The sequence below is a fragment of the Triticum urartu genome, chromosome 3A (genome assembly GCF_056163025.1).
Source record: "Triticum urartu cultivar PI428250 chromosome 3A, HENAU_Tu73, whole genome shotgun sequence".
Lineage (NCBI taxonomy): Eukaryota > Viridiplantae > Streptophyta > Magnoliopsida > Poales > Poaceae > Triticum > Triticum urartu.
In genome coordinates, this window is record NC_141875.1 from 8,894,844 (window position 1) to 8,919,897 (window position 25,054).

The window sequence follows — 25,054 nt, forward strand, 5'->3', positions numbered from 1 at the left end:
TTGACTCCTAAGTCAATATACTCATATATAGATGACCTTGTCATCGCAAATTGCTTGATAGATGCTAGAATTGGTTGTGCATGCCTTGCCACATATTTCATTTGCCATCTTATTGTGTGAGCATGCTGGTTGCATATTTTACTCATTCGAGGACATCCACTTGTTGTTTTGATCGTTTGGGTTTATTTCCTTTGCCAAGTGGATGGACAAGAATGCCTAAGAACCTCCTCTAGCTATCTATGCTCTTCTCGCCTCAAACTCTATTCATGCTGCATCACAAAATTTGATCAAGTCAGATTCGAACGACTCTGTGTGAGGAGCGCTCGGAGTCCCCGATTCGTCATAGACTTAAACATCCAAAACCTCTTTATGATTCTCGGTCTGACCGATACCCCACTTTCGGTCCTACCGAGATCATTAAGTTGATCTAGGTTTTCGATCTCGGTGTAACTGATTTGAACATTTCGGTCACACCGAGTTTCAGTAACTGCATGCAGTTATGAATCTCGGTGCCACTGAGTTGTTCCACTCGGTCACACCGACAGGGTCGGGCTATATATAGTCACGGGCAAAATTTGGAAATTTCTCCGAACCCCTTCGCCTGCGCGATAGCCTGCTCTGCCAACGTGGTCTCCGGATCGTCTTCTCGCCGCCAGTCGCCTCCAGTCGCTGGTCTCCATCGCCGTCAACGGGAATTCTGCCCCGCCGTTGCCGCCGTAGCGAGTCTCCGCCGAGCTAGGGTATGGACTCGATCTTTGTGCTATTCTCCAATCCAATTCTCAGCACATTGTGATCATCATGATTCTTGCCACGATTGAAACACTCCTATCCAGTCAATACGCCCGTAGATTAGCTTTGATTCGAAAATTTTAGGGTTAGGTTTCCGCCGAAACCATCTCGGATCCACCGAGTTGAAAAATTCGGTCCCACCGATTTGGCTTATGCCATTGCACAAGTGAGACTTGGTCTGACCGAGAATTACTTATCAGTGTGACCGATTTTGGAACTCTGTGAAACCCTAGCAGTCTCGGTGCCACCGAACTGTGACTCGGTCCAACCGAGTTTACTAGTTTAGCTTCCAAAACTGCTTCGATATCACCGAGTTTAAAAATCGGTAGATCCGAGATGATTTCAGTGGGAAACTAAAACTAAATTTTTGGATCATTCTTTTGCAAAAATCTCTGCATTTTGTGATGCTCATCTATTCTACCTCATCTATAAACTATTCACAGGGTCAGCAGTCAGAGCTTGCAGCATGTCTGATCAGAGTGACAGCCAGAACTTGTCAGAGCAGCAAGTGCAGATGAGTGAGGGCACTAGTCCCTCCAGCTCTTCAGATGATGGCAGCAGAAGTACCCCAAGCAATCTGCCAAAAGCTGCCACCAGACAGAGGAAGAAGAGAACTTCTGATTCTGAAGATGAAGATTATGTGGCAGAGGAAGAGGCCACATCAAAGAGAGTTGAGCCAGCTCAAGGCACAAAGCTAGGTCTAAAGATCAAAAGGCCAGCAGGCAGGCAGCCTATGTCAAAGGCTAGAGCCTCAACTGAGAAGCCCACTCCCAAAGAGCCAGTTGCTGCAGAAGGCAAGAAGAGGAAGGAAAGGGTCAAGAAGACCGTAGCCAGAGTGCTAGGAAAGGCTTCCATCATGGAAGAGGAAGAGGAAGAAGAGGTAGCTGCACCAGCACCTAAGGCACCCAAGCTGATGGGTGATGCCATAAGATCAGGGGCTACTGCATCTAAGCCCAAAGCTGCCTCCAAGCCAAAACCAAAGAGGAATACAAGGAGCATTCCTGCAGCTGAGAAGAACAAGGCCCCAGTGCCTGGGACTGTTGCTGAAGAAGAGGATGAAGAGCAAGTTCTTAGAAAGCTCAAGCCCAAGATCCCAGACCACAACGATGCTCATCCTGTGGCTGAGGACATGAAGCTCAGGAGAGATTCAGGGCTGAGGAAGTGGAGAGAAGCAGACCCGTATGCTTCAAGGAGAAGGACTGCTATGGATTACATATTTCACACCAAGGAACAGCAGGACTTCTATGAGACAGTGCTGCTAGATAAGAAGCCCATTGTTTGTGACATGAGATGGGTCGACTGGACCTACATGAAGGAAAATGAGGAACACTACCCTGGAGTGTATGACAGCTTTAGTGCTTGTGGAGTTGCTGACTTTGTTGGGCAGAAGCTCACAAAGTGGAACGAGGAGCTTATCATGCAATTCTACTCCACGGCACACTTCTACCCTGATGGAAGGATCACATGGATGTCTGAAGGTACGAGGTACCAATCAACTGTTGAGGAATGGGCAAAGTTGATCAATGCCCCAGAGGAGCAAGCAGATGACTTGGAAATTTATGCCAAGAAGAATATGGACCACAACTCAATGTCCAACATGTACAAGGAAATTCCAAATGAAGCTTTTGACACTTTTAAATTTGGCTCAGTGCATTATCTTCTGTCAGGGCTGCCAACCATCAATTGGATATTGAGGCACACCTTATTGCCCAAGTCTGGAGATCATAAGATGATCAGAGGCCATGCAATCAAATTGCTTCACGTCTTTGATGTGCCACAGAAGTTCAAGGTCATGAGCCTCATAGTAGAGACTATCAAGAGGACTGCAGCAGATCAGAAGAGGAGCTGTGGATATGCACCTCAAATTCAGGAGCTCATCAACTCTAAGATGGGCACGAGCATATATTTATTGGACAAGGAACACCTGCCCATCCGTTCAGATTTTGAGGACAATCAAGTTGTCATGACTGAGAATGAGCTATCGTCTACCCAAGCACAAGCAAAGAAGGAGAAGGCAAGGAAGGAGAAAGCTGCCAAGATGCCAACTCAAGAGGAGGCATCTGAGTATTTCTTGAAAACTAAACAAGAGCAGCTTGGTTACCTGATTGCATCCACCCTGCAGATTGAGAAAGGACTAGCCACCCTAACTCAAAACCAGGCAAGCCTAGAGAGAATCATGGAACAAAAGTTCTATGACTTGGATGTCAAGGTGACAGAGATTCAGACTGCAGTGGAGCAGCTCCAGGATGACATACAGGAGAGGAGAGGCAGGACTACCACTCATGCCTTTGCCAGAGTGCCACGAGGTCCAAGGTCGTCTGCCGTGCCAGTTGCTGACACAAGAGCCACCACTTCTGCACCAGCTCCAGCATCTACTTCAGCTCCAACTCCAGCGTCCACTTCAGCATCTATAGAAGCCTTCGTCCTTGGAGTGATCCGGACTCCACCACCACCAGAAGATCAAGCCTGAGCGTCGATCTAGCACTATGCATTTTCTAGGAACTTTTTGGTGACTTGTTGCCAAAGGGGGAGAAGATGTATAGATCATAGGCTTCGAGAGAGAGAGAGTGTGTGTTCTTTTTTTCTCTCTTGCTTTATTTGGTGGTTTTTCGAACTTGTTTGCTTTTGAGTGCTTGAGATACTATGTCATTGCTTGTGAGACATTGATGATCATGTGTTTGATCATAAGCTACACTTAATGCTTGCTTAATGCTATTATCTTATCTATCTTATGTGATCATTCACTATTCTTGGTTATGAGTGCATGTATTTCATTCTTACCATTTTAAGCGCTCCACCAAGATGTATGTGACATGGAAGAGTAACCCATGACTCTAACTCCTTGTGCATTTGCAGTCCAAAGCAAATTTTAAATATGCACAAACTTAGGGGGAGCTCTTACTTATCACATACTTCTCAAAGCGACGATATATTTCATGCTTATTATCATTTGTCGAAGCTTTGATCTATATGTTGTCATCAATTACCAAAAAGGCGGAGATTGAAAGTGCAACTATCCCTAGGTGGTTCTGGTAATTCATAACAACATATAGCTCATTGAGCTAATGCTATTCCAAGATGATTATTTCAAGAAAGCTCAATGATTGGCATGGCATGGATGTGAAAGTGGAACCCTCAAAATGCTGAGGACAAAGGATTGGCTCAAGCTCAAAAGCTGAAGACTCTTCATTTTATATTTTAGTGATCCAAGATCACATTGAGTCTTTAGGAAAAGCCAATACTATCAAGGAGGGATGAGGTGTTGCTTAATGAGCCTCTTGCTTCATGTGCTTAGTGATATGCTCCAAAACCCTCAACTACTTTCCCATATCCACATGACCTAAACCCTAAGCCAAACTCGGTCCTACCGATTCTTCCTATCCGGCGCCACCGAGTTTCACTTGTCATAAGCCACTGCCAAACCCTAGCAATTCGGTTCTACCGATAGGGATCTCGGTCTCACCGAGATGGGATTGCAAACTCTCTGTTTCCCTTTCGTAACTTTTCGGTCTCACCGAAAGAGCGAATCGGTCCCACCAAGATTGCAATGTAAATTCAGTGTTTCCCCTTTGTAACTTTTCGGTCTCACCGAAAGAGCAAATCGGTCCCACCGAGTTTGCCTGACCAACTCTCTGGTTAGCTAATTACCAAATTCGGTATCACCGAGTTTGTGTAATCGGTCTCACCGAGATTACGTTATGCCCAAACCCTAACCATATCGGTCCTACCGAGTTGCATGTCAGTCCCACCGAAAATCCCTAACGGTCACTAGGTTTACATTTTCGGTCCGACCGAGTTTGTTGATTCAGTCCCACCGAGATTGGAAAACTGTGTGTAACGGTTGGATTTTGTGTGGAGGGTATATATACCCCTCCACCTCCTCTTCATTCGAAGAGAGAGCCATCAGAACACATACACCATTCCAACTCATATGTTCTGAGAGAGAACCACCTACTCATGTGTTGAGACCAAGATATTCCATTCCTACCATATGAATCTTGATCTCTAGCCTCTCCAAGTTGCTTTCCACTCAAATCTTCTTTCCACAAAATCCAAATCCTGTGAGAAAGAGTTGAGTGTTGGGGAGACTATCATTTGAAGCACAAGAGCAAGGAGTTCATTACCTACACACCATTTGTTACTTCTTGGAGAGTGGTGTCTCCTAGATTGGCTAGGTGTCACTTGGGAGCCTCCGACAAGTTTGTGGAGTTGAACCAAGGAGTTTGTAAGGGCAAGGAGATCGCCTACTTCGTGAAGATCTACCGCTAGTGAGGCAAATCCTGTGTGGGCGATGGCCATGGTGGGATAGACAAGGTTGCTTCTTCATGGACCCTTTGTTGGTGGTTGCTTCTTCGTGGACCCTTCGTGGGTGGAGCCCTGTGTGGACTCGCGCAACCGTTACCCTTTGTGGGTGGAGCCCTCCGTGGACTCTCGCAACTGTTACCCTTTGTGGGTTGAAGTCTCCATCAACGTGGATGTAGGATAGCACCACCTATCCGAACCACGGGAAAAACATCCGTCTCTCCAATTGCGTTTGAATTCTCCAAACCCTTCCCTTTACATTCTTGCAAGTTGCATGCTTTACTTTCCGCTGCCAATATACTCTTTGCATGCTTGCTTGAATTGTGTGATGATTGCTTGACTTGTCCTAAAATAGCTAAAATCTGCCAAGAACTAAAATTGGGAAAAGGTTAAGTTTTTATTTGGTCAAGTAGTCTAATCACCCCCCCTCTAGACATACTTTCGATCCTACAAGTGGTATCAGAGCTTTGGTCTCCATTTGCTTTGATCTCCATAGCTTTTGGTGGTCATAGCCTTGGTTTCACAACCTAGGAGAGTATGGCGTCTAGCGAGGGAAATTATCACCGTAGAGGTCCCTACTTTGATGGTACTAATTTTGCTAGTTGGAAGCATAAAATGAAAATGCATATTCTTGGACATAACCCCGCCGTTTGGGCTATTGTGTGTGTTGGTTTGCAAGGTGACTTCTTTGATGGGAGAGAACCAAACCGTGAAGCTACCGCGGATGAGTTGAAGATGTACGACTACATCAACCGCGTTGTGCTAACGCTTCCGCTGTCGGTCTACAAGGGTACGTAGATCACACTCTCCCCTCTCGTTGCTATGCATCACCATGATCTTGCGTGTGCGTAGGAAATTTTTTGAAATTACTACGTTCCGCAACAAGTCGCTGGAGGATGCGAACCATGCCATATTCCAATGCGCACTGGCTCGTTTTGCCTGGAGCGCGGTGCGCCAGGTATTCCAACAGAGTTGGAATCCTAGATCGGGGACTGAGCTGTTAACTATATTGCACGTGCAGAGGGGTGCCAAAGCCAGGATTGTGTGGACTTGCGTGGGTGCACTGCTTTGGTCCCTTTGGACAATGCGTAACAAGATGACTATGGAACATAAGTTTCCGGCTAATCCGACTGGCGTTATTTTCAAATGCCATTTATTTTTACAGAGCTGGGCGCCGCTGGGGAAACAATGTGATGTCGACCTTATGAGGAGCACAATGGAACAGATCGCTACAAGTATCCCAAGACTGCGGCAAGTGAATTTAAGCGCCTTCTGTTTCCTTTTGGGGTCTAGCTTTTGAGTTAGAGTGGGTCGGGTCGTACCTTAAGAACTTTGTGATGTGTTGTGCTTGGCTGATGTGGCCTTTTGAGACTGCTGTGTGATGTGTGTGATGTGCAACCCTTGGATGCTGCCTTTGTGGCTTTATTAATTTAAAGCCGGACGCGACTAGCGTCTACGTTCCAAAAAAAACTGGAGCTCAGGCTATTTTGATAACAACAGTCTTCGGGTTTATGCTAACATCCAACAATGTATGTAACTATGTTTGTCTCCATGGTTCACTCACTCTTTTTACTCTTTTGTCTTTGGCTTTATTTTTTCGTTTTGTGAAAAATATTCTTTCTGTTTGATTTTTTTGAGCAATTCTTTTTCCTTGACTTTTTCTTTGAGGGGCTCTTTTTCCTTGACTTGAGAGTAATAATAAATGGTTCACTCGCCGGAGGGCCCAATAATACTTGGTGGATCGGGCCGGTCAGGGCCCAACCCAACCCAATGCTGCAGCGCAACGAGTGAGAGAAAGCATAGCAACAGACGGAATTGACGCCACTCATCCCTCACTGCTTCCTCTAGCTAGCTACGCCGCCAACATGAGCCACCTCCACCCCGGCGAGGGTGCCGCCAGAGCGCGCGCCTCCGCGCCCAGATCCACGCGGGCGACGAGGGCGCCGGGCCGGCCCGCCGACGCAGCGCGCGCCTCCGTCCCCAAATCGACGCCGCTGGGCATGGCGCCGGAGCACCCAGATCCGCGCGATTGAGGAGGCTACCAGAGTGGCTCGCCACCGCAGCAAGCGCCTCCGTCCCCAGACCAGTGCGAGCGAGGAGGGCGATGCCAAGATCCGCCGCTGCCGCCGGACATCGCCGGAGCCGCCTGCCTCCGTCCTAGACGGCGAAGATATGCTCCGGGAGATCCTCCTCCGCCTCCCTCTCTATGATGTCCCTGGCAGTAGCTAAAGAATCACAGGATAGAGATAGGAAATGGCAAAGGGATTGACCGAGAACGAAGGAGCTGGAGCAGCTCAGTTCATTCATTAATTCGATCCTTTGCCCAAAAGGCTACATGGAGCTTATATACACACGATTACAGCCGGTCTGCCCGGTCAACACAAGCAACGCAAACCCAACGCACGCCTACCTTTCCATCACGGTTCCAGCCGCGTCTGGGACCTGCCTGTCAGACACATGCGCAGTTGGTGGGGGTGTGACACTCGCCTCCCCTTGAGTTGAAGGCTCATCCCAGATTGCAGCATTGGGAAAGCGATTCTTCAGCACATAGAAATCTTCCCAGGTAGCACATTCTACTGGAAGAGATGACCACTGAACCAAAATTTGCACAGTTGCAGAATTACCTTTCTTGACCATCCGGCGATCCAAAATTGCTTCTGGCTGCGGGGCATTTTCTTGCAGTGTGTCCGGAGCTGGTAAAGTAGTAAAGACCGGAGTATACTTCGCCAAGAATGGTTTCAGCTGTGACACATGAAACACAGGGTGAATGGCACTAGCTGCAGGTAACTCCAATTTGTAGGCGACCTCACCTATTCGTTCCAGCACGTTGAACGGCCCAAAAAATTTGAAAGCCAACTTTGGGTAAGGTCGATTTGCAACTGAAGACTGTGCATAGGGTTGTAGTTTCAACAAAACAGTGTCACCAACAGAGAATGACCAGTCTGTGCGACCCCGGTCAGCATAGGACTTCATCCTGTTTTGTGCCTTGAGCAAATTTTCTTTGAGCATGTTAGTAAACTGTTGGCGCTCAGCAGCAACATTATGGGCAGTGGAAGTTTGATCCACGGATAGGTGAGGCAGTGCACCAAAATTGGGATCCATTCCATACACGCCTTGAAGGGGGAGCATTTGATGGAAGCATGGTGGGAGGAATTATACCAGAATTCGGCCATTGGAAGCCACTGGCGCCATTTTCCTGGACAATCATGAACAGCACAACGCAAGTACTGCTCCAAACATTGGTTGACGCATTCACTTTGCCCATCAGTGGCTGGATGATTAGCAGTACTGTAATTGAGCTTGGGGCCCACAGCCTGAATTAGTGCTCTCCAAAAATTACTTGTGAAAATAGGATCTCGATCAGAGACTATTGTTTCTGGAACGCCATGCAATTTCACCACTTGATCAAGAAAAAGCTTTGCCACAGAGGGAGCGGTATAAGGGTGTCGAAGAGGCATGAAGTGTGCATATTTAGTCAAACGGTCCACCACTACCAGTATGACATTCATTCCCTCTGACATAGGCAAGACCTCTATAAAGTCCATGGTGATGTCATTCCATGGCTTGCTGGGAATAGGAAGAGGTTGTAATGTTCCAGCAGGGTGACATCGTTCACTCTTTGCTTTCTGCCATGTGGGGCATTGCTTCACAAAATCCTCCACTGCCATTTTGAGGCCAGGCCAAAAGAACACCTTACGGACCCGCTGATAGGTGGCATGAATGCCAGAATGCCCCCCCCCCCACTGCGCTGTCATGCAAAGCACTGAGAAGCTTTGTTTGCAAGGACAACTGGTTGCCAATGTACAACCGCCCGTGGTAGCGAATCAAGCCCTTGTCCAATGAATATCCACGTGCATCAGGGCTCTTCATGGCTAGCTGAGCAAGTAACTCGATGGCTTCAGAGTCCATATCATAAGAACTCAAGATTTCTTGTGCCCATTCAGGTTGACAAATTGACAGGGCATTCATCTGTAGTAAGTGGCCCACTCTGGACAAAGAGTCAGCGGCATTGTTCTCGCTGCCCTTGCGATACTTTATCGAGAATTGCAAGCCCAACAGCTTTGACATTGCCTTTTTCTGTAGTTCAGTAGTGAGGTGTTGATCTGTAAGGGAGCACAAACTCTGATGATCCGTGAGTATAGTAAAGGGTCCCCGCTGGAGGTAAGCACGCCACTTGTCAATTGCCATAATAACAGCCATGAACTCCTTTTCATAAATTGACAATTTACTATTTTGAATTCCCAATGCTTTACTCATATAGGCCACTGGATGGCCTTCCTGTGCCAATACAGCCCCAACACCCGTATCACAAGCGTCGGTCTCCACGACAAAAGGTAATTTAAAATGAGGTAAAGCTAGTACCGGGGTGTTAGCCATGGCGTCCTTCAACAATTTAAAGGCCACGGTAGCTTGGTCCGTCCAGACGAACCCTTTTTTGGTGATAAGATTGGTGAGAGGCTTGGCGATGATGCCATAGTTCTTCACGAACTTTCTGTAGTAACCGGTTAACCCCAGAAAACCTCGCAGCTCGGTTGTGTTGGTCGGGATGGGCCATTTGACCATGACCGCTGTTTTTTCTGGATCGGTGGCCACTCCCTTATGCGATATAATATGTCCAAGATACTCAATACTGTTTGTGGCAAAAGAACATTTTGTCATCTTGGCATACAATTTATGTTCCCGCAGAATAGCTAGCACCAGCCGCAAATGTTGAAGATGTGTGTCCAAATCAGGGATGTACACTAGGATATCATCTAGGAAGACAATGACAAACTTCCGAATATAGATGGCAAAAACTGAATTCATTAGGCACTGAAACATGGCCGGAGCATTTGTTAAACCAAAAGGCATCACACTCAATTGGTAGTGGCCATGATGGGTTTTGAAAGCTGTCTTGGGTTCATCCTCCTCCAACATCCGGATCTGGTGATATCCCACACGCAAGTCTAATTTTGAGAAAAAATTAGTACCTCCCAACTCATCCATTAGTTCATCTGCAATTGGCATTGGGAACTTGTTTTTGATAGTCACTTCATTTAAATTGCGGTAATCTACACAGAAGCGCCAAGTGTTGTCCTTCTTTTTTACCAACAACACCGGGGATGCAAAAGGACTAAAACTAAGTTTGATTAGTCCTGCATCGAGCATTTCCTTGACCTGCCTCTCAATCTCATCCTTCTGCAATGGAGAGTAGCGGTATGGCCTAGAATTCACAGGTGGTGCATCTTTCTGCAGAGTAATGGCATGATCAAAATCCCTATGAGGCGGTAAGGTTTTTGGCTCTTGGAACACATCATCAAATTCATTTAGCAATTTCAGCACATCAGGAGAATTAGATCCTGTCACTTGGTCTGTCGGAGCAGGCTCAATCAGTGCCAGCGCCCACACATCGTTACCAGCTAAAGACTTCCGAAGCTGGTCAATTTCCATGACCTGTAATTGCTGTTGTTTTTCAATGAGAATACCCTGCAAATGCACTTCCTTGTCACCATAAGGGAAGGAAATGTGCTTGTTACGCCAGTGACAAGTCATGGGACTAAAGCTGTCCAACCAGTCCATCCCCAACACGGCATCATAAGCGCCCAAGTCCAGAATTCGCATGTTGTGACAGAAAGTTGCCCCTTGACACCACCATGTGAGTTGCGGAACTGCTATGGTGGAGTATATACGAGAGCCATCAGCAAGTCTCACCGCAATACTTTTGGCTTCTTGGACAGGAAGCTGAGCCCGCTGCACAAAATCTGAGTTGACAAAACTGCCAGTGCTACCGGAGTCGACAAGGATTAGCATGACCTTGTTACCCACCAATGTTCGGAGACGCAAAATGTTCACGTCCTCTGTACCAGCCAAGGCGTGACTGGAAAGCATCGAACATGCTTGGTCTGTAGCTGGTTCCTCCAGCAGCTCCAGAGCATGCACGGTGTCATCAGAAAAGACTTCCCCAAATTCACTCAATTCAATCATCATGAGTTGAGCTCCTGGTTTACACTTGTGCTCTTTAGTGTATTTGTCGCCACAGCGAAAACAGAGGCCATTGGCCTTACGGAAATCCCGCAATTGACGTTCCCGAGCATAATCATCTGTATTTTTTCGGCCTCCGTCTGTTCAAACAACAGCACCGGTACCCTGGGGGGGCACATACGTCACCGCAGTGGTAGGGTGTTTGATGGAAGCTGTCGGTCGTGTACGAGGACGCTGGTGATCATGCTCTTCCTCCTGTATGTGTGCCAATGCTGCAGCCCTGGTAACACTAGCTGGGTGGTGTAATCTGACTGCAGCACGAAGCTCATCACGTAGGCCATGAATAAAATGAGACACAAACCATTTGGAGGGTAGTGTGGCATCAGTAGATAACAAGTGATACATGCAGTTTTCAAAAGACCTCTTGTATTCAGCTACTGTGCCTGTTTGCCTAAGTTGCATCAACGTTGACATCTGCCCATCATACTCATCAGACCCAAATTCAGCAACCACTGCCGTGATGAAAGAATCCCAATTAATCTGGCGATGAGTGCGCTTGTAGGCTTGCAACCATAGAGCAGCATGATCCTCAAAATACAGTGTAGCAGTGCCAATCCAATGTCGGACAGGAACATTGTACATCTCAAAATAGGTATAGCAATTATCAATCCAGAGCAGAGGAAACTGCCCTTTGAAGACTGGAAATGCGTGTTTGGGCGGCTTCAGGTGAAATCCGTCACGGCGGTCGTCGCGGTGCTCGTGGCAGTCGTGGTCGTCGCCACGGACGCGATGACGCTCGTAGTAGTCGCCGGCGTCGCGGCGGCCCTCGTAGTAGTCGCCGGCGTCGGGACGGCCGTCGCGTCGCCCGCGTGGGAGCTCCTCGCGGCGAGGTCCATACGGTAGGTTGCCGTCCTCGTCGGCGTGCCCCCTGAGCTGGTCCACGGGGTCGTCCTCGTCGGGTAGCGACGCGCGCAGCTCGGGGGCGCTGTTGCCTCCGCCTCCGATCTGATTTTGGACGGGATCGCGGGGAGGAACAGCCGGAGAGCGCGCTCGCTTGACCTCCTGCAAATCCGCGCGAAGCTCACGGAGTTCGGCCGTCACCGGAGCGAGCTTCTCGTCAAGCGCTTTGGTGAAGAATTCCTGCAGGGATTTCTGCATCTCCTCCATCTCAAGCAGGATGAATCTGGTTTAGGCGTTTGGGATTGGTGGTGTACGCGGCGCCGTTGTGTGGAGTAGAACGACCTAGTCTGATACCAATTATGATGTCCCTAGCAGTAGCCAGGGCCGGCCCATAGATATATGGGGCCGAGGGGCAAGACAGCAATAAGGGGCCTTTATGTTTACTCCAAAGCTCAAAATATTTATATTTCAAAAGCAAAATAATATCCAGTACATAGCATAGTCTGATGATCTTAATTTGTACTCCAAAACTGACAATACAAATTATTTATTAATAAGTGAACTACACCATGATAGTAATGAAATGATGTAGTTCGACAAAAGCTCGCTTTCCACAAAAGCTTGCATTTCTAAATTTTAATGGAGACTCCATTTTGCCCTGCAAAACAAAAATTGCTGTCAAAACAGGTTGCTACTTAGATCTTTTGTGTTACCATGAGATAAAAAGTTAGGCACGATCTTACATTTGTTTCTAGATCCTCTCCCCAATTGGCCATGTTCTTCACTCCAAAAATCTTCACCCGGACTCATTTCTTCCAAACATTCCTGCTCAAGGCATAGTAAAGCAAACTGAGAAATTCACGTCTATACTAGAACTTGGAAATTCGTCTAACACTTCTAGAAGCAAAGTCATCGATTATTGCATCAACATTTATTTCATCCAACTTATCTTTCTCAATACATAAAGTAGCAAGACCATTTAATCTTTCTTGTGACATTGTTGACCTCAAATAGTTCTTTAACAATTTCAACTTTGAAAAGCTACGCTCTGCTGATGCTATGGTCATTGGTACAGTGAACAGAATTCGATAAGCAATTAAAACATTTGGAAAACAGTCAATATCTCTAACAAACTCAAAAATCTCCATAGCATGCAATGGCAAACCTGATTCTGGTAAGGTCATTTGCAGCAGTCTTAATTCGGAAAAAAGATCATCTAACTCAACATCGCATGAACCATTTCGTGAAAATGTTTCTACGAACTTAGCACAACATTTGCGTAGTTCAACATCATCCAATAACTTCATGTCTTTTGAGCTAAGTAAGAAACCAAATATACTTTTGAACACTTTGAGTTCTTTGAATCTAGTTTTCAGAGAGACATTTGCAATATCAACCAGAACTAAGAAGTAATTAACTTCGAACGCCTTCTCAGCTTTTAGAACTTCTTCATCGTTATTAGGTTCATCAAATTGTTTCTTCCTAGTAACATTACGTTTTATTGGAAATGATGGTTCTATGTCCATATCAACTGCAAGACCTTTGGCGATACTCAAACAAGATGCAAACCCTTCATCTCTGTACTTATCAAAAAACTGCATTACGCCTTCAATTTGCTGCAAGGTAGAGTCGACACACATAGATGCGGACTGCAACTTCTTACTCACCATGTTTATAGCAAATAATATATCATGCCAAATAAACATGCCAAGTAAAAACTCAAAACTACCAAGTGCATCAAATAAATTATTTGCGTCGCTCTTTGACTTGGCATCATCACAAATTTTACATAACTCGGACAAAGCTAGCCTTAATTGTGGAGCTTGATATCTAATAGCTTTCACACTTTTGATTCGACTCTCCCACCGAGTATTAGACAAACCTTTCACAGTTAAACTAGGAATATGATCAAGTAAAACTTTCCATCTTTTAGTGGAACTTGAAAATAAAATATAAATTCCTTGCACAATTCCAAAGAAGGATATAGCTTTACCGCAGGAATTTGCCATATCACACAAAGTAAGATTGAGGCTATGACACGCACATGGCATATATAGAGCTCTTGGATTTTTTTTCAAGTAAACGACTTTGTACCCCTTGTTTATTTCCTTTCATGTTGGAACCATTATCGTAGCCTTGGCCCCTTACATTATCAATATTTAAGCCATAAGAATCTATTGCGTCAAGAAGTACATTAAAAAGACCCAAACCAGAAGTGTCATCCACTGTCAAAAATTCCATAAAAAATTCTTCTATTTTTATTTTCTTATTTGACATGTTAACACATCGAATAATTAGGGTCATTTGTTCTTGATGGCTAACATCCGGAGTACAATCAAGAATTATGGAGAAATATTTAGCCTCTTTAATAATTTGTAAGATAGAACTAGTAACACTAGAGGCCAATAGAGAAATCAACTCATTCTGAATTTTGTGGCTGAGATAGTGATGATAAATTTCATCATTTTGAATTCGTCTAAGATGTTCTCGCATTATTGGATCAAATTCAGCAATCATCTCTACACATGCCAAAAAATTACCATTATTGTGTTGGTAAAGTTTCTCACTAGATCCACGAAAAGCCAAGTTACGTTTTCCAAGATATTTAACAATGGCTACTAATCTCACTAACACTTGTCTCAAACGTTCTTTCTCCTTATTGATTTGCTGCTGCAAATCCTTATCAATGGTTTTATTTTTGGCTAGTCTAACTTTTAACTCATTCCAAGTGTTCATGGTTTTAATATGCTCTAGATCATTTTCATGTTCTTTAAGCCTCTCGCTAAGATGCTTCCAATCAGTCAATCCATTACCTGCTAATGCACTCTTGTTGCTATGGGATTTGAAAAGCTTGCAACAAAAGCAGTACACTTTGTTAGCATGTTCAGAGTAAACCAACCATTTCCTATCATGTACCTCTCCATTGCTCAACTTTCTCGAATAATAAGATTTTGAAAAATGTCTAGAGTTACTATCTGCCGGGGTTTCTGATCCACGGGCACCTATGGGACCGGCGGACCGGGTCCCTTTTGGTTCGGCGGGGGGCGGAGGTTGCGCAAAGAGCAGATCGAGGCGAAGCAAGCGAGCGGTTGGTCGTGCGAGGAGTAAATCGAGGCGAAGCACGCGAACGATTTACCCAGGTTCGGGCCACACGGATGTGTAAAACCCTACTCCTGCTTTGTGGATTGGTATTGATTTCTAGCTCGGGAGCGAGCGTGGGTGTGTGGGATTGCTGAACCTCGCGAGAGCTCTCCAGATGGCCGACCCCCCCTACGTTGCACACGGGCCTCCTTTTATACTCAAGGGGTTACCGACATAGAGCAACGGGGGCCAAGGGCAAAAATGGAAAGGGTGCCGTGGGTAGGCACAGCTAGGTGCTGTAGTAGGCACAGCTAGCTGCTATAGTGTTATCATACCTAACCCTGACGGCAGGGGACAAGGGCATTAAATGCCCGTCTGTGTCGCCTAGACAGCACCGAAAGGGACCGCTAGGGAGGCCACCGTCTTGCCACGATGGTTGTCTTGTCAGCGCCTGCATGCCACCGCACACCCCTAGCTGCACAGCCTCCTGCCACGTGCGCTCGAGAGGGGCCCCGGAGTGACACGTGGGTGGATGTGCTGGAGCGCGGGCATGGAGTGGGGGCTTGCCGCGGCAAGCGCCTTGCCGCGGCCGTTGACTTGGCGCTTCCGGGAGCTTGTCGCTCACCGGGCCTTGTCGGGGCGCGTAGCGCGCCGCGGCAAGTTCCTTGGAATGCCTCGGACGGCCTTCCCGGCAAGCGCCTCTTGCCGGGGCCTTGGAACGCTTCTGATGGCCTTCCCGGCAAGCTCCTCTTGCCGGGGTATTGCCTTCTTCCCGGCAAGCTCCTATTGCCGGGGTCTTGTCTTGAGTACTTTGTTCTTGAATGGTCTTCAGAGGGACCACGGGGAATCTTGGCGGTGACCTGGCAGGCCTTGCCGCGGGACGCTGCAACTGCCCGTGCACAAGTTCAGGGTACAAGGGTACCCCTACTCTAGTACACCGACAGGAGCCCCCGGGCCTGGGCCAGACACGGTGCCGAGCGCTGTTGGGCCAGGCCCAAAATAGTGCACGGGCACGCACGGCCTAGGTCACGTCGCACGTCCCTCCGCTTCCATCGCGCACGCCCGAAACGGCACGCGTCAAACGCGACATCGTGGGTGACGCGGGCGGCGCGCGTGGGGCTCAGCCTCGCGAGCATGCGTCGAGCCATGATGAAGAGGAACGGCCCACGCCCTCTTCTCCAAACGGAGGTAGGCGTGGGGGCGTGGCGCATTTACTGGACGGGGCCGGTGCGCGGTTTTCGAAGCGCCCACTCCCCGAGATTGTGGGGTAGGGCGAGGCCGCCCCATCCGTCGCCCCAGTTCTGCATCCCCGCCACGCGGCTCCCATGCACTTGGGATCGCGGACGGTGAAATCGGGGATCCGGGCCGTTGCGAGCGGAGGTGACGGGTCGGCCCGCCTCCCTGCTCTTCCTGTGCCTTGATTTGTTGAGCGGGGCGGCTGGGCTCCCACTTCTCTCCTTTATAAGGAGCGGGAAGGGAGCACCGAAGCCTGCACGAGCTCATCTCCTCCTTTCTTCAGCTTCTGCTCCCCTTTCTCTCATTCGCCATGGAGAAAGGGAATCCTGGGCCTTCAACGGTGGCGGCGAGGGTCGCCGCCAGGCAACGCACCCTCCCCTCTTCCTCGCTCGTGGTGGCAGAGCCAGCCATAAGGGGGAGAGGGAGGGGGCGAGGTCGTGGACGAGGTCGAGGACGAGGTCGAGGCGCTCGGGGAAGGGGCGGACGGGGCGACGCGCCAACTTCGCCCCCGCCGGCGGCTCCTCTCCCCGCGGCGGTCCATATAGGGGACGACCCTTGCGAGTTCCTCGTCAAGCTGCACCGGGCGCCTCGCCGTCGCCTCCAGCTTCCTGCTCTGTTCGCGAGTGCGATGGAGTCGGACCCGCCCGAAACTATGAGATTACACATGAGGGGCTGTGGGATCAGCGGCACGCGAGTCCGCGTGGTGTTCCCAGCCCCTAGTGTGATGTATCTCGATCGAGGGTGGAAGACGTTCGCCCGCATCCACAGCTTGACGGGGGGACTCACCCTCCATTTTAAGCTGGTGGAGGGCGATCTCCTCACCGTTAAGGTCTTCGGGTGCTTCGGCACCTGGGCGAAGTGCTGCGTGGACAGCTCCTCCGATAGCGAAGGCTCCTCCTCGAGCGAGAGTGACGAGGAGGAGAGCGGCAGTGATGGTGAGGGTGGCGGGCGGCAGGACGGCGGCTCCGACTAGGTGTCGGGCGCCGTCTTGTGCGGCACCGGCGACCCCACCATCCGCGCCGCCGGCTTCTTGAACTCCCCGGGGGCGTCTCCTTGGGCGGCTGGCGTAGGGAGGCCCCGGAAGGGGAAGAGGGCTGGCAACAAGGCCGTCAGGTCGGAGTACGAGGGCGTGGTGCCCTCGACAGTGAGCTGACGTCCCGCCGCCCCTCCTTCGCACCCTTCTCCCGGCATCGCCATCACCGCCCGGCCCCCGGGATGTTCTCTTGGTGTCTTCTGGCACCGGTAGCTCGCCTTGGCGCCCTTTTCCCCTTTTCGCCTCCTTGATCTACCTCCTGAAGAGAGGGACAGGAAAGGGAGTACGGGCACCTTATCTTTTTAATTGTAAGCCCTCGGGCCTTAGTTGTATCTAGAACTTGTAATCCTCTCCTCATGTTTTTCATCCTCTATGGACTGTACCTGTATGGGGATGTTTTTTAATGAAAAGGGGATGTTTGCCGGGTTATTTGCCTCGCGGGTTGAACCCACGCCAAGGAACAAATCCTTGGTATCTCTCGGACAGGCATTCCATTCCCCGACAACAAGCCCTGCCGCCTTCCCACGTCGCTCGACCTTCCTCACGCCTTTGACGGAGGCGGGAACGAGGTGGGTGCGGCCTCCTTGTCCCATCCCTTAGCTGTCGCGGCTACGACCAAACTTGGCCCCGGGAACGCGCTCCAGGGCCTAGAGTTGGGGGAGCACGGCAGTTTCCGGGAAGGAACGCGGTTTCACATTCCCCAGTCCATAGGAGGATGCATGAAGAGGGATAAAAGACTTATCTGATATTGCAGCCCTCGGCAATTATGGCTTGCCGGGGGTGACACTTTGGCATTCGCAGCCCCCGGCGTTCTTGCCGGGGCCCAGGTGCCGGCGCGCCCTTCTTCTCCTTTTCATCTCCAGGTGGCCTGGCCAGGACGTGCGAGCCCTGTGAACGAAGGAAAAGCAAAGAGACGGACACTCAACCTCTAAGCTAGGGGTTAGCCGCTGTTAGGGACTATCGACCCTAACCAAGGACGAGACTCAGACTCAATCTAGCATGCATGCTATAGCCCCCGGGGTATGCAGCGCTTCATTTTCTGGTGCTCGGGGTCTGCGCCTGGCTCTGTACATAGGATTACATGCAACAGCGGCAAGACTCGTACAGAAAGGTGGTTGCCGGACGGGGTCCGACAACCGCGCCTTACGGGTAAAACTTACGAAGATGCTCGATGTTCCAGGAGTTGCTCACTGGGGTGCCATCTTCGGTCTCAAGGCGGACAGCGCCAGGCCTTGTGACTCGTTTCACCCGGTAGGGGCCTTCCCACTTCGGCGTCAACTTGTTTGAATTCTTGGCCGACTGAACGCGCCGAAGAACAAGGTCGCCTTCCTCGAGACTCCTGGCACTGACTCTGCGGCTATGGTAGCGGCGCAGAGCTTGCTGGTAGCGAGCAGCTCGCACAGCAGCCTGGAGACGATCTTCCTCAAGGAGCAGCGCGTCATCTTGCCGCAGCCGCTCTTGCTCAAGCTCATCGTAAGCGAGCACTCGAGGTGACCCGTATACAAGTTCCATGGGGGTAACTGCCTCTGCTCCATAGACTAGAGCAAAGGGTGTCTGTCCAGTGGCTCGATTTGGCGTCGTTCTGATCGACCAAAGAACCACCGGTAGCTCCTCGATCCAGTTTCTTCCGCACTTGTGCAGCCTGTCGAAAGTTCTGGTCTTGAGCCCGCGCAGCACCTCAGCATTTGCCCTTTCCACTTGACCGTTGCTCCTTGGGTGAGCGACAGAAGCGAAGCAGACTTTGGCGCCGAGATCTTGGGTGTACTGCATGAAGGCGTGGCTCGTGAACTGTGTGCCGTTGTCGGTGATTATCCGGTTAGGGATCCCGAAGCGGCAAACAATCGACCTGAAGAACTTGACGGCTGACTGTGCGGTCACCTTCCTCACTGGTTCCACTTCCGGCCACTTTGTGAACTTGTCGATTGCGACGTACAAGTACTCAAAGCCCCCGACAGCTCGGGGGAAGGGGCCGAGGATGTCGAGCCCCCAGACCGAAAAGGGCCAGGATAAAGGGATCATCTGGAGAGCTTGAGCTGGCTGGTGTATCTGCTTGGAATGGAACTGGCACGCTTCACACTTGGTTACTTGTGCAGTTGCATCCTGGAGGGCTGTTGGCCAGAAGAAACCTTGCCGGAACGCTTTGCCGACGAGTGCTCTTGCGCCAATGTGGTGACCACATATGCCTCCGTGTATCTCTGCCAACAGCTTCTGTCCGTCTTCCCGGGGAATGCACCTCAATTTCACACCGTTGAGTCTTCTTCTGTACAGCGTCTTGTCGACGAACTGGTACATACTTGACTGCCGGGCTACTCTTTCGGCTTCTTCTTGCTCTTCGGGAAGTTCTCCTGTCTGAAGGAAACGGACAATCTGCTGCGCCCATGTTGGAGCCCGTGGCTCGACAACAAGGACTAAAGGCAGCTCTGCTGCTGCGGGGACGTCCGCTTCTACAGCGAGAAGCTGTGTCTCTGTCGGAGCTTGACGTTCCTCGACAGGCTTGCCGGGAGCTTCAGCTTCAACGGAACAAACCCTAGGGCTTGCCGGAGCATCTGGCTCACCGGCGCTCTTGGCGTTGATCTTGGAGGTTGCTGCGGGAATATCTGCTTCTACGGCGAGAAGCTGTGTCTCTGCCGGAGCGTGACATCTCGCGACAAACTTGCCGGGAGCTTCTGCTTCAACGGAACAAACCATGGGGTTTGCCGGAGCATCTCGCTCCTCAGCGCCTTCGGTGTTGATCTTGGGGACCTTCTTGGCGGCGGCTTCGGGAAGCTCTGCCAGCAGGTAGTCACCAGGAATCAACTTCCTCCTCTTGCTTTGTCCAGTTGATGGTGTTACGGACGGTTGAGTCAGCTTGAGCACAAAGGTCCCTGGTTCCACAGGTATCTTAAGTGCGGCGCACTTTGACAGGCCATCAGCAATGGCGTTCTGAGTTCTCGGAACGTGCTCCATTTGCAGGCCGTCAAAGCGCTCTTCTAGCTTTCTCACTTCGTCGACGTAAGCTTCCATCGACGGACTCTGATAATTCTTGTTTACTTGGAGGACGACAAGCTGTGAGTCACCCCTGACAATGAGCTTCTTAATCCCAAGGTCTGCCGCGATCCTGAGACCGGCAAGCAATCCCTCATACTCTGCAGTATTGTTTGTTGCTTGCTCCTTGGGAAAGTGCATCTGGACTATGTACTTGAGGTGCTCTCCGGTGGGCGCGATAAGCAGCACACCAGCGCCGGCGCCTTGCAGCGAGAAGGCACCATCAAAGTACATCAGCCACTCTTTGCTCGCTTCTTTGTCGGGGATGCTCATCTCCGGAATTTCTTCGTCCGGAGTTGGCGTCCATTCTGCTATGAATTCTGCCAATGCTCTGCTCTGGATAGTTGAAGTGCTTTCAAACTTGAGACCAAAGCTCGACAGTTCCAGTGCCCACTCAACAATCCTGCCGGTCGCTTCTGGATTCTGCAGTATCCTCTTCAGCGGAAAGCGAGTGACCACTGTGATCTCATGTGCTTGGAAGTAATGGCGCAGCTTTCTTGAAGCCATGAGAAGGCCTGCAGGAGGGAACTGACAAAGTAAACTGGGCGCTGCACCATTTTCTTCCGTATCTCCTCGTGTATCTGCGCGGGTTCATCTTTGTCGGGACCAGAGCTTGTCGGGGAAGCCCCCTGCTTGTCGCTGGATGCACTTGCCGCGGTTGCTGGCTCGTCATCTGCCTCCCTCTCTGCCACCAACGCAGCACTAACCACTTGATTGGTTGCCGCTATATACAGCAGCAACTTCTCTTGTGGTTTAGGCGCGACAAGTATTGGAGGGGAGGACAGGTATCTCTTCAGGTCTTGCAGCGCAGCCTCCGCTTCCGGAGTCCATTTCATTGGACCTGCTTTTTTCAATAGTTTGAAAAATGGCAGGGCGCGCTCAGCAGACCGAGAGATGAACCTGCTGAGAGCAGCCACGCAACCGGCAAGTTTCTGTACATCCTTGACGCGCTTCGGTGCTCCAATCTGCTCAATGGCCTTGATCTTGTCGGGATTGGCTTCAATCCCTCGCTGAGACACGAAGAACCCGAGAAGCTTGCCGGAGGGAACTCCAAACACACACTTCTCTGGGTTGAGCTTGAGGCTGATCTTACGCAGATTTGCAAAAGTCTCGTCCAAGTCTTGGATCAGGGTTGCTCCGTCCTTGCTCTTGACCACTATATCATCCATGTAGGCTTCCACATTTCTGTGTATTTGTGGCTCAAGAGCAATATGGACTACTCTTGCAAATGTTGAACCAGCATTCTTTAATCCGAAAGGCATCCGTACGAAACAGTACGTGCCACATGGAGTAATAAATGCGGTCTTCTCTTCATCCTCCTCTGCCATGAAGATCTGATGATACCCGGAGTATGCATCAAGAAATGAAAGCAAATCACACCCAGCTGTGGAGTCAACAATCTGGTCAATGCGCGGCAAAGGAAACGGGTCTTTGGGACAAGCTTTGTTAACATCGATGAAATCGATGCAAAGCCTCCATTTCCCATTTGCCTTGCGCACGACTACAGGATTGGCCAACCACGTGGGATGGAGCACTCCTCTGACGAGGCCTGCTGCTTCCAGTTTCTTGATTTCCTCCGCAATGAATTCTTGGCGCTCCACCGCCTGCTTCCGGACTTTCTGCTTGACGGGCCGCGCATGAGGACAAACGGCAAGGTGGTGCTCAATCACTTTCCTGGGAACACCGGGGATGTCAGACGGTTGCCACGCAAACACGTCGACATTCGCCCGCAGGAAAGCAATGAGCACGCCTTCCTATTTAGGATCAAGCGCGGTACTGATGGTGAAGGTACCACCAGTGCCATCCTCCTTGGCGGACACCTTCTTCGTCTCTGGCGGAGCTGCCACCGTCTTCTTGTGCTTGCCGGTGAAGCCCGATGGTGCGCCCTCGACGGTAGCGCAGCACTCCGAAGAGGCGCGCTTGCTGGAGTGGGCATCAGAGCTTCTACCGGACTGGGTCTTCTTGCCGGTGGAGCTCAATGGCGCGTCCTCGACGGCAGCGCAGCACTCCGAAGAGGCGCGCTTGCCGGAGTAGGCACCAGAACTCTTTCCGGACTTGGTCTTCTTGGTCCCGGGAGCTTCAGCGGCAAGTGGATCGCGGTCTGCCGTGGCTGCTGCTTCCCGGTAGATCTTGTCGGCACAGATAAGAGCGTCCTTCTTGTCGCCAGGGACAGAAATGACGCTTATCAGGCCTGGCATCTTCAGCACGTTATACGAGTAGTGAGAGGCCGCCATGAACTTGGCGAGTGCTGGACGGCCAAGTATCCCATTGTAAGGCAACGGGATATCGGCAACGTCGAACGTGACCATCTCAGTCCTGAAGTTTAACTCGCTACCGAATGTTACCGGCAGCGTGACCTTCCCCTTCGGCTTGCTCCTTCCCGGATTGATTCCTTGGAATGTGCCGGTTTCTTCGAGCTCGCCGTCAGGGATCTGGAGTTTTCGGAGCACAGCGGAGGAGATCAGGTTTAAGCCGGCCCCGCCGTCAACTAGCATCTTGGTGACCTTGAGGTTGCGGATAGTTGGTGAAACCAACATCGGCAGACACCCGACCGCGGTTGTGCGGTCAGGGTGGTCCTCAATGTCAAAGATGATAGGCGTGCTGGACCACTTCAGAAGCTTGCGCGATTCGATGGGTGGTTCCGCTGCATTGACTTCCCGCACCCACTGTTTGAGTTGGCGGTGCGAGGTGTGCAGGGAAGCACCCCCGTCAACGCACAAGACCTCTGTGGCTTTCTGAAACTCCTGCTCACTGGTCTCAACGTCATCCATGTCTTCATCCTCCCCGTCGCCTTCGTCGTTGTCGCGGCCGCGGGGAGGTCTGTCTCCTTGCCGCTGCTTGGCCTTGCCGCGGCGTCCTTCCTGGCCGGTGCGCTTCTGGCCAGGCTTCTCGGCACCCCCTTGGGCTCTCTCCTTGTCGCGCCGCTCGTACTCAGCCCTCTGTTGCTGGACGAGCTGCTCGACCTTCTTGCAGCTCTGGAGGTCATGGCCTTGGTGCGGTGAATCTTACAGTATTGCTTGCCGGAGCCGTCCCGCTTGTCGGCGGCCGCCACAGCCTGACAGTTGGTGCATGCGGCAACTTCCTTGCCGGAGCTACCAACTGTAGCCTTCGTGGCGTTACCTTCATTGCCGGACTGCTCAACGACCAGCACCTCATTGTTCTGCTTCTTCCTGTTGTTGCGCCGCCGACTTCTCTTTGCCGGGGCGGCATCCTCACTGTCAGATCCTCCTGCTCCAGTGCTTTCTCCGGGGAATTTCCTCCCCTCCTCAGCGCGTGCACATCTGTCAGCCAGGGCATAAAGCTCACTGACGTCCCGAATCTTGCACATCGCCAACTCCTCCCGCATCCTGCGGTTACGCACGTTCTAATGGAACGCGCTGATTACCGCGGCGGGGTGGATATTTGGGATGTTGTGGTGTACACGGCTGAACCTCTGGATGTACTGGCGCAGGGGCTCTCCTTCCTTCTGGACGAGTAGATGAAGATCGCTCTCTTGGCCATGAGGTTTGTGGCCGCCTGTGAAGGCGCCAACAAACTGATGGCACAGCTCAGCCCAAGAGGATATGGAGTTGTCCGGCAAGTGCATGAGCCAGGACCTGACGTTGGGTTTGAGTACCAACGGGAAGTAGTTGGCAAGGATCTTGTCGTCCCGCCCCCCAGCAGCCTGCACCGTGATGGTGTAGATGCTGAGGAACTCGGACGGATGCAACTTGCCGTCGTACTTCTCTGGTACGTCGGGCTTGAAGTTCTTCGTACTGGGCCACTGAACTTGCCGCAGCTCACGAGTGAACGCAGGGCAACCTACCGGGTACGGTAAGTCGCCTGGTTCCCCTGGCGCATGCATGTCAACAGAGGGCCCAGCGCGCTGGTCTGACTGACATCGCGCTTCTCTCCGGCGCTCGATGCGAGTACGAGCGTCTTCCCGCTGCCGTTCTTGAAGAACTTGGCGCTGATCGCGACGAACTCGGGGATCAGACGACGCGGTGGAGTCGCTGTCGAGGTGGACCCGGCGAGTCGGTGATCTTGGCCTTCGGGGTGGGGAGTGCACAGTAGTTGCACCCCCACCAGTCTTGTCACCACCGGTTTGTGCCTGGCTGACTCGCTGCGGCTGCGACGTGGTCGGCTGCCGAGGAGTGTCGCCGTTGGCGAAACCGATGAGACTCTGGATAGTGGCCCTCCAGTCGTCGATCTTGTCCGGCGCTGGAGGGTAATCTAGGAGCAGCTAAGCTCGCGCCAGAGCTTCGGCTGCGGTGGCGGGCGGCGGTAGCGAACGGTGCGAGGAGCGGGATAAGCTCGGACTTCTAACTATGTGAGAAGGAGCAGTATCTCGTCCAGGCGACCGTGTCTCGCTCGCGCTGGCTTGTTGACGCGCATGGTGGTCCTGGGCGCTCCGGGATCCACCAGCTCGATCCGGGTCCAACGAGCGCATGGTACCGTGAGTACCATGACGCTGCCGGTCCCGCGCCTCCTGAGATGGGCGCGGTGCATGCACGGACGCCGAGGTCTTGGAGTGCGCCCGGTCGTCATGGGAGCCGGCTACGCTGCCGGCGGGCAGCGCAGCCTTGCCCTGGGACCTGGCAGCACCGCGAGTTCCCTCGTCGACGCGTGTTCCTCCGCCGGCGCCTGCCCCACCATCCGTTTGCTCCGGCGGTGGGTGGCTCGGCGCGGGCGGAGCAGCCGCCTCTGAAACTTTCTTCTTCGGCGGCATGTTGACGAAGATGGTGAAGA

The 25,054-nt window shown here is 51.1% G+C and overlaps 1 protein-coding gene across 1 annotated transcript in view; it reads left to right on the forward strand.

Moving 5' to 3' along the window:
* The window catches only part of LOC147977714 (uncharacterized), a 76,838-nt gene that overhangs the window by 28,798 nt on the left and 22,986 nt on the right, over positions 1-25,054 (forward strand). The window contains exons 3-4 of the mRNA XM_087514511.1: positions 6,944-7,084; positions 7,204-7,294. Of these exons, the coding sequence (XP_087370637.1) occupies positions 6,944-7,084; positions 7,204-7,294 (232 nt within the window). The remainder of the gene's footprint in view (positions 1-6,943; positions 7,085-7,203; positions 7,295-25,054) is intronic.